Source organism: Chlorocebus sabaeus, chromosome 12, assembly GCF_047675955.1.
Source record: "Chlorocebus sabaeus isolate Y175 chromosome 12, mChlSab1.0.hap1, whole genome shotgun sequence".
In the NCBI taxonomy this organism is placed as follows: domain Eukaryota; kingdom Metazoa; phylum Chordata; class Mammalia; order Primates; family Cercopithecidae; genus Chlorocebus; species Chlorocebus sabaeus.
The window spans coordinates 42,472,181-42,487,509 of NC_132915.1; the positions used below are offsets into that span (position 1 = coordinate 42,472,181).

The 15,329-nt window shown below is 37.0% G+C and overlaps 1 protein-coding gene across 18 annotated transcripts in view; it reads right to left on the bottom strand.

Moving 5' to 3' along the window:
- MPDZ (multiple PDZ domain crumbs cell polarity complex component) overlaps positions 1-15,329 on the bottom strand; it is a 182,703-nt gene that overhangs the window by 10,337 nt on the left and 157,037 nt on the right. For 17 of the 18 annotated variants that reach the window (XM_037998405.2, XM_007969229.3, XM_037998410.2 and 14 more), the window contains 10 exons: positions 15,235-15,309; positions 13,951-14,125; positions 11,875-12,020; positions 10,795-10,878; positions 10,447-10,640; positions 8,210-8,357; positions 3,850-3,936; positions 2,191-2,281; positions 1,260-1,303; positions 273-395 (listed from right to left, as the gene is read on the bottom strand). In XM_037998405.2, coding sequence (XP_037854333.2) covers positions 273-395; positions 1,260-1,303; positions 2,191-2,281; positions 3,850-3,936; positions 8,210-8,357; positions 10,447-10,640; positions 10,795-10,878; positions 11,875-12,020; positions 13,951-14,125; positions 15,235-15,309 — 1,167 coding nt within the window. The remainder of the gene's footprint in view (positions 1-272; positions 396-1,259; positions 1,304-2,190; positions 2,282-3,849; positions 3,937-8,209; positions 8,358-10,446; positions 10,641-10,794; positions 10,879-11,874; positions 12,021-13,950; positions 14,126-15,234; positions 15,310-15,329) is intronic. The other variant, XM_037998408.2, reaches the window with a different exon arrangement.

Genomic DNA, 15,329 nt, shown 5'->3' on the forward strand with positions numbered 1-15,329 from the left:
GCTTGTTCCACAGAATTTCAACATATAAAAATATGTATTAAGAAACAACTATAAATCTTCCTATTTCATTTAACTGCAAATCTGCATTTTCTCCTTTCTTTTAATATTCTTTATCTTTTACTCCAAGCAAGCCTTGCTGTGGTTGGATTAGATGATTTAAAAGTAAATATCGACATTTAAAACTGCCTTGCAACAGGTAGCCAGGTTCAAAGGTTTATAAAAACACTTCTGCACATTTTGCTAGGGCTTCTAGGGTTGTTAGTATGACTTACTCTGAGTTTTTGGGTCTGTGCTGCAACTCCAGTTGGGTGCATCATTGCAATAAATATAGGCACATCACCAAGTGGGCTGCCCACTCCTCCAGCGATGCTGATACCCAGTGAGTCAGTAGGGCCCTGTCATGGAACAGATATAAAATTTTGGTCAAAGCGGTATTTTTCATTGACCTTTTGTTTATTCTTTGGCATGATATCTATAGTCAACTCTGATCTTCTAAGTGGAAGGGCGAAAATGAAGTGCAAGAAACCTGCATTACTTTATTTGACGCAGGTGCTTAGTGTGGCTTAGGAAAATAAACATCTGTTCAGGAAGTAAAATAAATCAAGACATTCTAAATGAAAATCATGTTGCAGAACTGATGAAAATCAGGTAAACTCATGAAGTGAAAAGACCACACTTTTGGAATCAGAGTCCTGTGTTCAAAGCCAGGAAGTCATACCTGTAAATGCAGGAACTTGAAATAAGTACACTCCACTCAATAAATCATTAGATCTTCATTTACAAAATGGAGACAACAGTGCCTCTCACAGAGGGCTGCAGTGAATATTAAATGACATGATGATGACATGAAGTGTCTATAAGAGTGCTCAGAACAATAGTAAAGGCTCAATAAATCACAGCTGCTTTTACTTTGTCTCTTGTGCATGGCTGTCGGGGGAATCTGTTTCAGAACTAATAAGTATCTGCTGAAGTGAAAGGTTTACTTATCAGTGTAAGAAGTGAGAGGCATCGTACTATTTTGTGTGGGGTCAAGTTGATGCTATTTTCAGCAAAAGAGAGTATGCAAACAATGATTTTTCAAATGAGGTACTATGATCAGGAAATTTGTTAAGGACTACATTATGTTATTTCACATATAATATGTAAAATACATACTTTTTTGAGATGAATACATTAAAACAGTAAGAAAGTTAACAAGAAAATGCATAAGATGTCTCTGAAAACACCAGAGTTTATATTGTTTTCTCTCCCCAAGTTACCTTTTTTATTTCAACTGTTCTTAATCCCTGTATTTCAGATGCCACTGTAAAGGCAAAAAAGATAAAATAGGGTTATTTTTATGTTCATTCACTTTTTATTTCATTAAAATATCTAAAGCTGGATGGGATTAAATGGAATAACCTAGGTTTCTTTTTTATTTTTTTAAGGGGGTGCTCAAAGCTGCAAGTACACATGATTAGAACTGTCTCACATAGGAACTATTTATTTTTCCAGTTGGAAAAACATATATACCATCCCATTCTTCCTTCTCATTTTAAGTGTTGATTATATAACTACATAATCCACTTTGAATGAGTCAAGGGCAAAATGTGCTTTGCATAGAAAGACACATGTGCACAGCTGAGAGGAATAAAGTCATGGATGCATTAAAAAAATTCATGAACTTGAGTGCCTAAATTTCTAGAATATTAGTCACATTGCAAACACAGATTGCCATATGGTTAGTTTCTTCAATTTGAACAACTCTCAACCAATGCACCAAGCCAAAAATTCCTCTGCAGCATGATTTCATGTAATTAAAACACAGGAGGATCACATTAATTTTCTCAAATTTTTGCAATCTTCATGGAAAAAGAAGGCTTCACTTAATGGCATCTTCTGATTTACTGGTGTTACATTAAACACAGAAAAGGAATAAAATCAAACACACCAATCTGCTTAGTAAGAAAAAAAATTACAGAATCCTGATTAAAATGTTTAGTGTATCTTGTAGGGTAAACATCAAATGGGAAAAGCTACCACAGGCACAACTTCATGTTGTTCAGACTTTTTGCTAACACATGTTTTTGTACCTATATTAGGATATGGGATGATGTGGGGGAAAAGAAAGTTCAGAGGTAAACAAGAAAAAAAAAATCAATGTTGACAGCCAAAATTCAAACCATGTTTAAAATACTGAACCAATCTTACATGCATTCTTCTTTGAGCTACTTTCCAGTGACTCCGACGTACTGGATCCAGAGAGTGGAAAAGTGAAAGATGACAGGCTGCCTTCACTCACCTACAAATACACAACTATTTCAGAATGTTTTCCAAGTAACATACTCCCTAAATACCACTTATTTCAGAATTTAATCTAGAGACACATACCTGTTAAGCAATAGTGGCATTTGATAATTTGATGAGCAATTTAAACACAGTTTCTACTGGTGTTTTTTTTTTTTTTTTTCTTTTAAAAGGAGAATTTGTCTAGTGACATAAATAAATTAAAGCTAAAAGGGTAGATGAAATTGATTCCAATCTACCTAAAATTTTAGTGGATAGTCATAATCTAATACAAACTAATCTTCTTGAAATTTAAACTGATGTTGTAGGAAGACTAGGACTCAAACAAAAACTGTAGAACTAGGGTCAGCTAATAGGAAACTTATGGTAGTAACTTAGAACATTAGTATCGGGTCTTTTCTTTTTTTTTTTTTCCTTTGAGACAGAGTCTCACTCTGCCACCCAGGCTGGAGTGCAGTGGCGCATCTCCGCTCACCGCAAGCTTCGCCTCCCGGGTTCACACCATTCTCCTGCCTCAGTCTCCCGCATAGCTGGGACTACAAGCGCCCGCCGCCACGCCTGGCTTTTTTTTTTTTTTTTTTTTCCAGTAGAGACAGGGTTTCACCATGTTAGCCAGGATGGTCTCAATCTCCTGACCTCGTGATCCGCCTGCCTCAGCCTCCCAAAGTGCTGGGATTACAGGCGTGAGCCACCTCGCCCGGCCTACTATGGGGTCTCTAGGGATAGATTGATGAAAACTGGCTTCCACCATCAGCAGACAAGACTGAGGAGAGGGTCAAGAGGTCTTGTCAAGAGTCTTGAAATATTTAACATCATATTTTTATACATGGTGTTGAGTATCTATAGTTCACTTACATGGGACTCTTCAGTTGAATATTCATGTTGCTATAAAATATTTTAAAAATACGTTATCTTGGGGTGAGGTGCAGTGGCTCACGTCTACAATCCCAACACTTTGGGAGCCGAGGCGCGTGGATCACGAGGTTAGGCGTTTGAGACCAGCCTGGCTGACGTGGCAAAACCCCATCTCTACTAAAAATACAAAAATCAGCTGGGCGTGGTGGGGCACGCCTGTAGTCCCAGCTACTCGGGGGGTAGAGGCAGGAGGAGAATCACTTGAGCCCGGGAGTTGAAGGTAGCAGTTAGCTGAGATCGTGCCACTGCACTCCAGTCTAGGTGACAGAGAAAGACTCTATCTCAAAAATTAATAATAATAATAAATAATAAATAAAAATAAATAAAATGAAAAGAAAAAATATGTTATCTTGGTAGGCTTTACATATATTAGGTAGTTACCTTTTGAGATTATGGAAAAAGAATCATGTCAAAAAAGAATGCTTGAAATCCATTTCCTTAGAATAACTTACAAACTACTCAACAGCTACACCTTGTTTACCTGGCTACTCTGATTCCTTGTTTTTCTCTGTCTCAAACTCTTTACCTCAGTCACTATCCCACGCTGCCAGGGGGCCAGACCTTGTACACAGACCCACAGTCAGGGCCATCTATATGTCCTCTTGGCATGCTGATTGCATCACCCTGATGCACTCCACAGCTACCCACCTGGCTGCTTTGAGAAGGCCTCCTTTCTGAATGGAATGGACCAGCTTTGATTCTTCCAACTTCCAAGGTTACTGTGCCTAGGGAACACTGGGGGTGGGGATGGAGGGGTGTTTTATGGAAATGTTTAAATAAAATGCTATAATCATCTTTAGGAATACATTTTACTCTTCAAGACTTTTTTGAAAGGCATCTTCCTTTTGGAATTTCTATAAGCAAGGATACCTCCAATCCCTTGTGGAAAATGGCTTTTTTAGAAAACATTCAAACTAATAAAAATAATAACAAGTAGCAGCAGCAACACCAAGTGTCTGTCTTATCACTTCATGATTTCTATGGAGACTACTTCTACCAAAAAGAAATGGAGAATTGAGCAATTATCTCATGAAACACACTAATTTTGATAGGCCAAACAAGCTGAATAACTGAGGGTTTAAAAAACAGTGACTGTAATCCCAGCACTTTGGGAGGCCGAGGCAGATGGATCATGTGGTCAGGAGATCAAGACCATCCTGGCTAACACGGTGAAACCCCGTCTCTACTAAAAATACAAAAAATTAACCAGGCGTGGTGACGGGTGCCTGTAGTCCCAGCTACTTGGGAAGCTGAGGCAGGAGAATGGTGTGAACCCAGGCGGCGGAGTTTGCAGTGAGCTGAGATTGTGCCACTGCACTCCAGCCCTGGGTGACAGATCGAGACTCCGTCCCAGGAAAAAAAAAAAAAAAGCAAACACAATGAAACCACCACTACCACCACCTCAGCAACTTGTTTTGCCCTCAATAGAAGAGGTACTTAGATAATTGGGTAAATTCTCTTATCGCCACACTGGGCCTGAATAAACTTATGATATAAAATTTAGATAACTACTACTATCAACAGGAAACATGAATTGAAGACAATCTTCTTGTACCCCTTTACAAATAAACCATAGGCATGCAAGAAATGATGCACAGTCTAATATGGAAGTAGCACAAGGAGGTGTTTGAGATCCTGTTTTGGAGTCACTGGATTAAATTCAGACTATGTGATTTATTAGCTGTGTGACCGCAATGGATATTTAACCTCAATAAATCTTTTACTCTGAATTTTAAAAATATACAGTATTATAGGTTGTTGAGATAAATAATCCATGAACAATGCTTATGACAGTGTCTAAAATGGAGTAAGTAACACAAACATTGGGTACTGATACTATTATTCAGTGATGAGAGTACAAAGGGATGTGTTATTCTTGAAGATGTTGATCATGAATCATACTTTGAAAGGTCAAAACTTGACTTGTAATATTCGTAAGTTTGTTTTTTTATTTGTCTGATTTGGGGTTTCTTTGCTGCAAATTTACCAAACTCTTCTTGAAACTATTTATATTTTCAGTTTACATAACTGTAAGGTTAACAAGTCCATACATTAATTATTGACTGTGTAATGTTGCAACCCATTCACCTACCTGTAACACTTCTCTCAAATATCAAGGGCTTTATTTTAAAAATTGTTAATTTTTCCAATACAAAACCAATTTACGCCCACTAAAGAAAATTTTGGAAATAAAATGAAAAAAGATGGGGGAAGAAAAGGACCCATAAGTCCAACAGATACCTCATAATTATTGTTTAAAAAACTTAAAAGATTGTATTTTTTACATAGTCGTATCTATGCCGTAAATACAATCCTCTGTCTTATATTCTCCACTAATTACAGTAGTCCCCCTTTTTTGTAGGGGGGAATATGTTCTAAGACCCCCTGCCAGTGGATGGCTGACACTATAGATAGTGCTAAACTCTACATATACTATGTTTTTTCCTATACATACGGTTTAATTTATAAATGTAAAATAAGGTTTAATTTATAAATTAGACACAATAAGAGGATAATAGTAAAATAGAACAATTATAACAATGTGCTGTAATAAAAGTTATATGAATGTGATCTCTCTCTCCCTCTAAAAATACCTTATTTTACTATACTGTGGGCAACTGAAACCACAGGAAGAGAAACTGCAGATTAGGAGTGACTACTGTATATATTTTATCATGTTAAAATAGTTGTCATGACACTTTGGGAGGCCGAGATGGGTGGATCACAGTCAGGAGATCGAGACCATCCTGGCTAACACAGTGAAACCCCATCTCTACTAAAAATACAAAAAATTAGCTGGGCGTGGTGGTGGGCGCCTGTAGTCCCAGCTACTCTGGAAGCTGAGGCAGGAGAATGGTGCGAACCAGGGAGGCGGAGCTTGCAGTGAGCTGAGATCACGCCACTGCACTCCAGCCTGGGTGACAGAGCAGGGCTACCGTCTCAAAAATAAAGAAATAAATAAAATAAAATAAAATAAAATAAAATAAAATAATTGTCATGAACATCCTTTCAAATAGATACACGTTTGTCATGCATCCTTACTATTTATACCAAAGTTTATGTAGTTTTTGCCAACCACGTTGCTTCCAATTTTCCCACTATTACAAATAACACTTCAATGAACTCTATGTGCATGAAGAACTTTATGTGAAGTTGTGTATTAAGGATTATTTATATAAGATTTTTAAATGAAAAATTAATAAAACAAAAATAAGCAGCAGCAACAAACACGTAAGTTATACAAATATTTATGGTGTTCATTATGTACTGTCAGACTAGCTTTTTTTTTTTTGAGATGGAATTTCATTCTTATTGCCCAGGCTGTACTGCAATGGTACAATGGTGCGATCTCGGCTCACTGCAATGTCTGCCTCCCGGGTTCAGGTGATTCTCCTGCCTCAGTCTCCCGAGTAGCTAGGATTACAGGCACACGCCACCACACCTGGCTAATTTTGTATTTTTAGTAAGGGGTTTCTCCATGTTGGTCAGGCTGGTCTCGAACTCCCGACCTCAGGTGATCCGCCCGCCTTAGCCTCCTAAAGTGTTGGGATTACAGGCATGAGCCATCACACCTGGCCAGACTAGCTTTTTAAATGACTGTTTTAAAAATTATTTACATTGTTTTATGGATGCTTCCATTTTTTCTCTCTTTAGGATATATAATTCTTAAAGAGATAACAATTGTTTTTAATGTGTCTCCAAAAAGAATGTATTCCTCCTTAAAGAATTCTAATTACATTATGTTTTAAACATTGAGAACCCTAATGAGAAGTGATAGATGTTAACTTTGCTTTAATAACTAATTTATAAACACATTCGTGTTTGGTTTATGTAAACCAAGTGCCCACTTGAAAATCCCTCCATGAAGCCCAGCCATTCAGAGGCTCCCCTTAGCGTATTAGACCTCCAACAGCTCTACTGCTGCTGGGCACTGTCATGCAGGCTTATGTTAATTGCTACCCATGATATGGGTACTGATGATGATAGTTTTCTAGTTAATGTTGAATTATACTTCTTCAGGTCATAAAACACATTAGGTTAAAAAACAAAACAAGGAGATAAGCATTGCCTATTTATAGGAATGTAAATTCCCTCTAGAAACTGGAATATTCCCTGACAGAGAATATGCCTAGGTCCCAGGAATTGTCAAGTGACTTTTCTGTGCTTTACAATTCATTCATTTTTAAAAGTGAAACTGGTTCTGCCTTTCCAATTGGATAATGATCCTTCATGGTGAGTTTTCTTTGGAGGAAAGGAGGAAACCAATTTTATAATGTAAAATGTACTTGAGTTTAGAGTGATATCTAGGGATGGAGGCCTTATAATTAGGATAATCCCCAGTGAAGGTACTGCCGAGTGAATCTGCACTAAATTACCTTCATTGCATAAGGATGACCATTCTGCTTCTGATTTTAAATGTCAATTTCAAATAGTTCAATAGTTTTGAGTCAGATTAGTATTTGGAGCAAACATTCCCTTTTATGGAAGATAAATGATAAAGTCTTTCCATTTTAAAAGATTTGACTTTTTTTGGTTTTGTTTTTGTTTTTTTTGAGACAGGGTTTCTGTCACATAAGCTGGAGTGCAATGGCATGACCACAGTTCACTGCAACCTCTGCCTCCCAGACTCATGCAATTATATACTATGAGTAGCAGTGTGTATTACCATTCTCATTTTATGGGTCACTCAGCTACTAAGTGGCAAAAGTAAGACTTAAGAATCAGTCTTAAGGCACACACCACCATGCCCAGATAATTTTTATATATTTTTTGTAGAGATGGGATTTTGCCATGTTGCCAAGGCTGGTCGCAAACTCCTAGGCTCAAGTGATCCACCCGCCGTGGCCTCCCAAAATGCTGGGATTACAGGCGTGAGCCATTGCACCCAGTCTTGAGGTGACACTTTAAATAAAGAGAAGTCATTAGTAATTTGACTATGATAGCCCAATGTTAAAATTCTCTTTTTTCTTCTATGCTATTACACAGAATTATTTTTGGCATCTTTTACCTTTAGCAAAGCGGCAACCGCTTCCTGGGTGGCATTACGAACATCTTCCCCATTCACCATTAATATCTGGTCTCCCTGCATCAGTCTTCCATCGGCATCTGCAATTCCTCCTTTGACAATGTCTGACACAAATACTCCAGTATCGTTTCTGCACACAATTTTGAATTTCAACATTATCTTTTCCTCAACTGTAATGCAATGCTTATTTAATAAAAAGTTATGTTTTTACCCAAAATTTTTACTTGTTTTTATGACTTTAAAAGTTTTATTATTTGGAGCAACACTGGGGCAACATTAGAATTATATTTTTTGATAAATAACAGCTTATGTCTTATAGTGCTTCATAGATTGAAATATCTCCAATAAACATAGTTATTCTTCATCAATTATATACTGTGAGTAGCAGTGTATATTACCATTCTCACTTTATGGGTCACTCAGCTACTAAGTGGCAAAAGTAAGACTTAAGAATCAGTCCTTGGATGCAAGCTCTGCTGTTCTTTCCAAACCAGAATGGAGCTTTGAATGATAGTAACTTGTCGTTAAATAAATATGTTGCTATCACCATCAACATCATTAATATTACTGAAAATCATAACAGATGTGTATCTCAAACTAAACACCATTTATTAACTCAAAATCTAAATACCATTGCTGTGATGTCTTTTATTTGAAATCATTACACATCTTCCACACGAGACAGGTTTATGCAAAATAAACACAAATATTATTCCCAACCGTTCTTCCACAAAACTATAAAAAAAAAAACCCCAAAACTTCTAAAGATACGAAGATAACCATAAATAGAAATACATCGTAAAAGCTGAACTGTATCACTTGTTCTTGCCAAGGTCATGACATCAAACCATTTCACCATTTGATCTTCCACTTTCCCATCTTTATAAACTGGATATTGGATTAGATGGTCTTTGTATGGTCTTCATAGAGTTTAGGGTTAATTAATGGTGGTTTTTATGATGACCTGGTGACCCCACATCCTGTAGTAGCCATGTTACCCATGTCATGTTTCATAAGAACTAGGCTACTGATACTGTATTCCAAAAAAAGTATAATTTTTAGACATATTCCCACTGAGACTTAAATAATATGCTAAATTTTTTGTGTTTAAAAATAATTAGCCTTTAGCTGTCTCTGAGAAAACAAAATGGTATAAATGCTTTTTATTTCCATACAGAAAAGTCGCTGCAGAACCAGGGGTCTATGCTGCTGGTTTGGCAATTCTGAAGAATGCCTATTTCCAAAGAAGGATATCCTGACATAAAGATCACCATTTCACAGATTTCCGACTCACTGGAAAAATAAGCTGATTTGAAATGGTGGCTATCTGAGGCCCAAGGAAAGACGAAATCAACTTAGGGCCACTGCAGACTGCAGGTGTGCTTTTTACTGAATGCTGACTTCACAAGTTTAACTATCTGGTACATTCTGAGATCAGATCCAGATGGGCTTATAATACTAAAAGGAAGAAAGATTTATGAAATTTCCTGGATTATATATTTGTTAGTATCGCTTATAAATGAATTTGTTAATATTACTTATATGTAAATACTTTTAAAATGTACTTATATATAAATGAATTAGGTTGTGAATTTTTGTGCATTCACTATTCCATTACCACCCAGGCCCCTTGCTTTAGGTCCTATTGATGGCACACTCTTGTTCACTCTGATCCTTCTCCCTACAGTATCTTCCACTCTCCTTTAATAAACCAGTTCTCACTTATCACTTTTAGCCTCAGCTCAGACACCTCTTTTCTTGGAAATTTTCCCTAATTCACTTTAATTAAATAGGGCCAATTGGTCCCTTTCTCCTTTGCTACCATGGGTCCCCCACAAAGCATCTTTGTCACTCATCAATAGATTCCTTTGTTGCAAGAATATATTTAATTCAACATCCACCAGACGATGAGTTTTTGGAGGTCAGGAACCATGTCTTCTTTAACCGTGTTTCTGAAAACTTAATGTATTTCCTAGCACATAGCAGGTACTCAAAAATATACCAAATGACTTTTTGTTAAGTACCTTCAAGACCTTCCAATATTCTGATTTTAAAAGTCCAAAACTGACATCTTTTTATGGTTCTGTAGTGAGGGGGCTAACAATTACCTATTGAACACTAGCCACTGATAAAAGATTCAGCTACTGCTATTACTCTTTAAAATAATTTAAGTCCCATCATTTCCAAGGGAGCATTGGGTTTGTCTTCCTCAGTCACACCTTTTACCAACAATACTTAATCCTAGGCCTTTTCCCGGCTTCTTCTGCAGCTCAATAGTGAGGGTGTCACACACTTCCTCCTCTTTGTATGGGGCCTCATCTCTGTAGAGTGTCAGGCGCACTCTCTGTGGCGTCTGTCTCAGGACATTGATTGCTTCATCATGTGTGGCCTTTCTCAAGTCAATTCCATTCACCTGGACAGAAATGGGACACTGACTGTGAGGAACATGAGAAGCAAAGGGGAGTAAGGTGGGGAAAGGGAGAGAGAGAAAGAAGCAAAGAAAGAAACACTCCCCCCAGGAGCCTTTTCTCTGTTAATTTTGAAGGTCAAAAACAGGCATTCTATACCTCTAAGATCTGATCTCCAGCCCAGAGTCTTCCATCTTTACATGCTGCTCCTTCTTCATAAACTTCATGGATAATAATGGCACCCTAAGGGCCCAAACAAAACATACCCATACTTATCCCATTCTCCTAGGAATGGTGAGCAGAAATGGAGTCCAAACACATTACACTTTGACAGACAGCAATAAGGGTTATAAACTCTGGCTCTACAGGTACAAGCCCCATATAATTCAAGGGAAAGTGTAACAACAATTTTTGCTAAAAGGCTCAAAGGAGCTTATACATTTTTCCTAATGATAGAGAACATTAAAGAAAAAAACTATAAAATAAAACATGCATACATAGATGAGAGACAACTTTCTTATTCATAAATGAAATCATTTTTAAGGTATTTTTGGCATTCAGAAAATTTTGTCTACAAAGTATCTAATTTTTCAAACTCTCTCTCTCTTTTTTTTTTTTTTTTTTTTGAGATGCAGTCTCACTCTGTCACCCAGGCTGGAGTGCAGTGGTGCAATCTCAGCTCACTGCAACCTCTGCCTCTCATGTTCAAGATATTCTCCTGCCTCAGCCTTCCAAGTAGCTGGGATTACAGATGCCACCATGCCAGGCTAGTTTTTGTATTTTTAGTAGAGTTGGGGTTTCGCCATGTTGAACAGGCTGATCTCAAACTCCTGGCCTCAAGTGATCCACCTGCCTCAGCCTCCCAAGGTGCTGGGATTATAGGCATGAGCCATCGCGCCTGGCTCAAACTCCCCTTAAAATGGGTTTAACTCAACCTGGATATCAGCAAAAAGGAAATTAAAATGTAGCAAGGACTGGTGAACTGATAGAAACACTTTGAAATTTCAAGGTCAAAATCACCAGTGTAGCAGAATCTTGCTGAGTCAGTATTTATTGGCTTGCTCAAAGGAAAACCCCCTGTACCCAACTGAATATTTGCCTTATAAATTAAAATAACAAATACAATTATTCTCGGCCTTAACATTTCCTTTACTAGAACTGCTAGAAATCTCCCCATAATGGTCTCTGAGGTCTGGCTGAAGGACTGCCTGTGCAGAAGCACCTCTGGGTGGTGCTCACCAGCAGTGTGTCTGAACCCCCAACGATGCTCAGGCCCAGCCCTGTTCGCCCTTTGGAAATCTCGATGGTTGTTTCACAGCCAGGGATAATGGGGCAGGTTGCAGGATCAGAAGCAAAAATTGCCGGTGTTGATGATCTGCTTGTATCTAAAAATAAGTTAAAAATGAAATACAAATAAAAATTAGTTACAAGGCATATCCATCAAACTCATCACACAGATTGACTCTGAGGGATGGGCAGGGAAATGGGTCCAAGACTGTGGACAAAAAGAGACTTTATATTTACCTCAATCTTTTAATTATATTTAAAAATAAAACAAATGTGATTAAATCGCCATTGTTAATTTAAGGTAGTGGGCAGAAAATTACTCATTTAATTATTTTCTATACTATCCTGCATGTTTTAAATTGCTAGAGATATAAAAGATAGGATATGAAGAAGAGAGAACAGAGTTAAATTGAACCTCAAGTTTCACTTTGATATTATCTATTTCAGTGAAGGCAAACACACTTCTTATGAGTTAAAAGATTTAAAAAACTCAGAATAGAGATATGTTGCAAAGACCTAGAAGTACATTCAGGGAAGACCACAAAACACATCAATAATTTTGGTTGTGATGCCTGCTTTTCGGGGCTTTTCACATTTTTGTTTCCTTCTTATCCTAGAGCATCTCTTCTTATGTAATCAATTCTAAGCAAAAAAAAAGGACCATTTGCAGTTTTCTCCTTGGGTCTCACTTGATGTTTTATACATTCAGATGTCAAATCCTGGTGCATATATGTTCCGAAATGAATAGGTAAGAATAGATCACGAGAAAAGGGGAATATAATTTCACACGTTATTTTATGAGAGTCTTCATATCATATCATATGTTTTATGATAAAACAAAGAGCATACAGCAAATAGCATGTTTTGGGAAAGCTAGGACACTTGGTATAGTAGCGTATGCTTTAGACAAGATGTTCTCTTTTTAGGAAATCAGAAACAGACTATTTTCTTGCTCCTTAAATGGTAAGAACAGGTGTAAGATATTTTCTTTTATGTTAAGTTTTCATTTAGCATTTCATATTTTTATAGACAACACTATTTAGGGATCAACATAAAATTGAAAAATGAGAAAATTTCCATAAAATCTTTTAGCACTTCAGTGAATTATCCAGTCTTTCTAAATAAAGGATTATTTTCGGAGATGTATTACTTTAAGACTTTTTCTTCCAAGTACATTACAAATGTTTTAAACTAGTGTTTCCTTAAAAAACTGTTAAAAGAACAGTTTGGAGGCCAAAAGAAATTTCTCCCCCCACCCCCTGTTACAGAAAAAGCCAATGCCTTTAAGTAATTTTTTAAAGTTTTGATGCTGCAGAGCTTGAAACTCACTGTTTTATTACACATCAGTGTATTCTTTCTCGAAAAGTAACTCAAAGGAATAATGTACCTCCGTATACTAGACTGGAAGTGTAATGACACATTAAAGTGTCATCCTACGGTTCACTTAACCTAAATCCATTTCCATTATGACAAGACCCACTATTACACCTAAGGCATAGAACTCAGATCTGCTATGTAGACCACGGCAATGACTAAAGAGTTTCTTAAAGGGGCAGGCAGTACTGATCCCACCTATGAAACAGGATAATTGCACATTCATTCTACAGATAAGAAAGCTGAAGCTTAGGGAAGTTAAATTATTTTCCCAGTTTAAAAAAATCATCTACAAAATGATATTTCTAATTCATTAGTCAGATGCCTGGAATCAAGGTGCCCCTAGCAACAGATTTTTGGAGAGCAAAGAATACCATTCCCTTGTTTTAGAGATGAAGAAGCTGAGGCTTTGAGTGGGTAGGTTTCCTAAGATGCCACAGCTGCTTAATGTACAGCACACAGATTGCCTGCCTAACAGTCCAGTACTCTTTTTCTAGAAGTGCTTTCTTTACACCCTGCCCTCACCATAGGGCTCCCTGACTACCACCTTCCAAATAATGAGCCACAGGCAGGCAACTGCCTCCCAAGCAGAAACCCTCTGCTGAGTTCAGGTGTTCTATATGTGCGGGACTCTCATGAGCCCAGAAGCCTTACTTCGGATAGACTCTGGTTCCGGGGAGCCAGACTGTGGGACCATCAGAGACTGGGAGCTGTTCTTTTTTTCTCCACTGGCTGCACCAGCTGCTGAAGGAACAGCCTGGGAATCTGGATTCTCAGCATGGATGGTAAGTTTTACTGTCGTCTTTGTTGTCTTCAGAAGGCTAATAAACTGGCAGGGTGTATGTGTGGAAGAGAAACAAAATTCAAAGGTGAATTAGTTGACATACCAATGAGTCACCATTACCAATGGAATCTAATTCTCTCTGTGGTTAAGGGGAGAGACAAATGCAAATTATTTCTTTGTCAAAGAAATGGCTCTAATTTCTCTCTAGCTTTTCCAAATGCCTGATGTAGATTAGGGCCATGGTTAATTTCTACTTTAACTCTAGCTCTGACCAGATTTTTCCTTACATAAGACTTTCAACTTTTTACATCTCTAATCTCATCCATTTTTCTGGATGCCCACAACCTTAGAAGATATATGGGTTATTTTACCTACTTCCTGACTCTATAGAAGCAGCTTACACAAACAGTTTTAATAAAATAGAAACACATATGTTACAAGCAGAATAAGAAAAGCATGCAACAAAAAAGTCAAGGCAAACGAAAAGTTAAAACATAGATTTATGGGTTAAAGGATGTGGCCTAAATACTTATTAAAAACTGAATTTTTAAAAAGTAACTTTAAGCTTCTTACTGGACAATGAAGAAATGATTAATAGTTATATGGTTCTCCTTCATTATAAGAAAGAAAAAGCATACCATATTTCAAGAAAACAAAGCTTTTTTTCTGGCACTTATAAATAAAAGGCCTCAAATGAGATACTAAATAAATATTAAGATCTCTTTTGAGGAGAGGAAACTCAAGTACAAGATATGTTTAACCCTAATAAAAGTTATATATTTAATGGTTGAGTCTTACAATCTGTTTATAAAGTAGTATACACAGTGGATATTTATAACAGCAAATATTCACTAAAATTTTTTTCGCACTAACAGTCACTATTAAGGAGTTTAAAATTTTCCTAAGGAAAAAATGGAAATATTTATCAAAAATGCCCAGTGAATATTGAATAATTTGGCAACAAAAAATACCTTAACACTACCTGGAAAATAAGAAATAGAAATTGAAGAACTTGTGAATAATCTCTTCTTTTCCTTAAGAACATGTCTTTTACAGCTACAAAACCCTAATTCCCTATGATTTGTAGACACAAACACTTTAATCATGCCCAAGGATGGGCCTATATTACCATTTGCTTTATTTTGGAAAATTACCTTTTCAACAGGGTAACCAACAACAATTTCATCATCTACAGCCAATATCTGATCTCCGACTTTGAGTCGTCCATCCTAAATGGAAATGTAGAAGA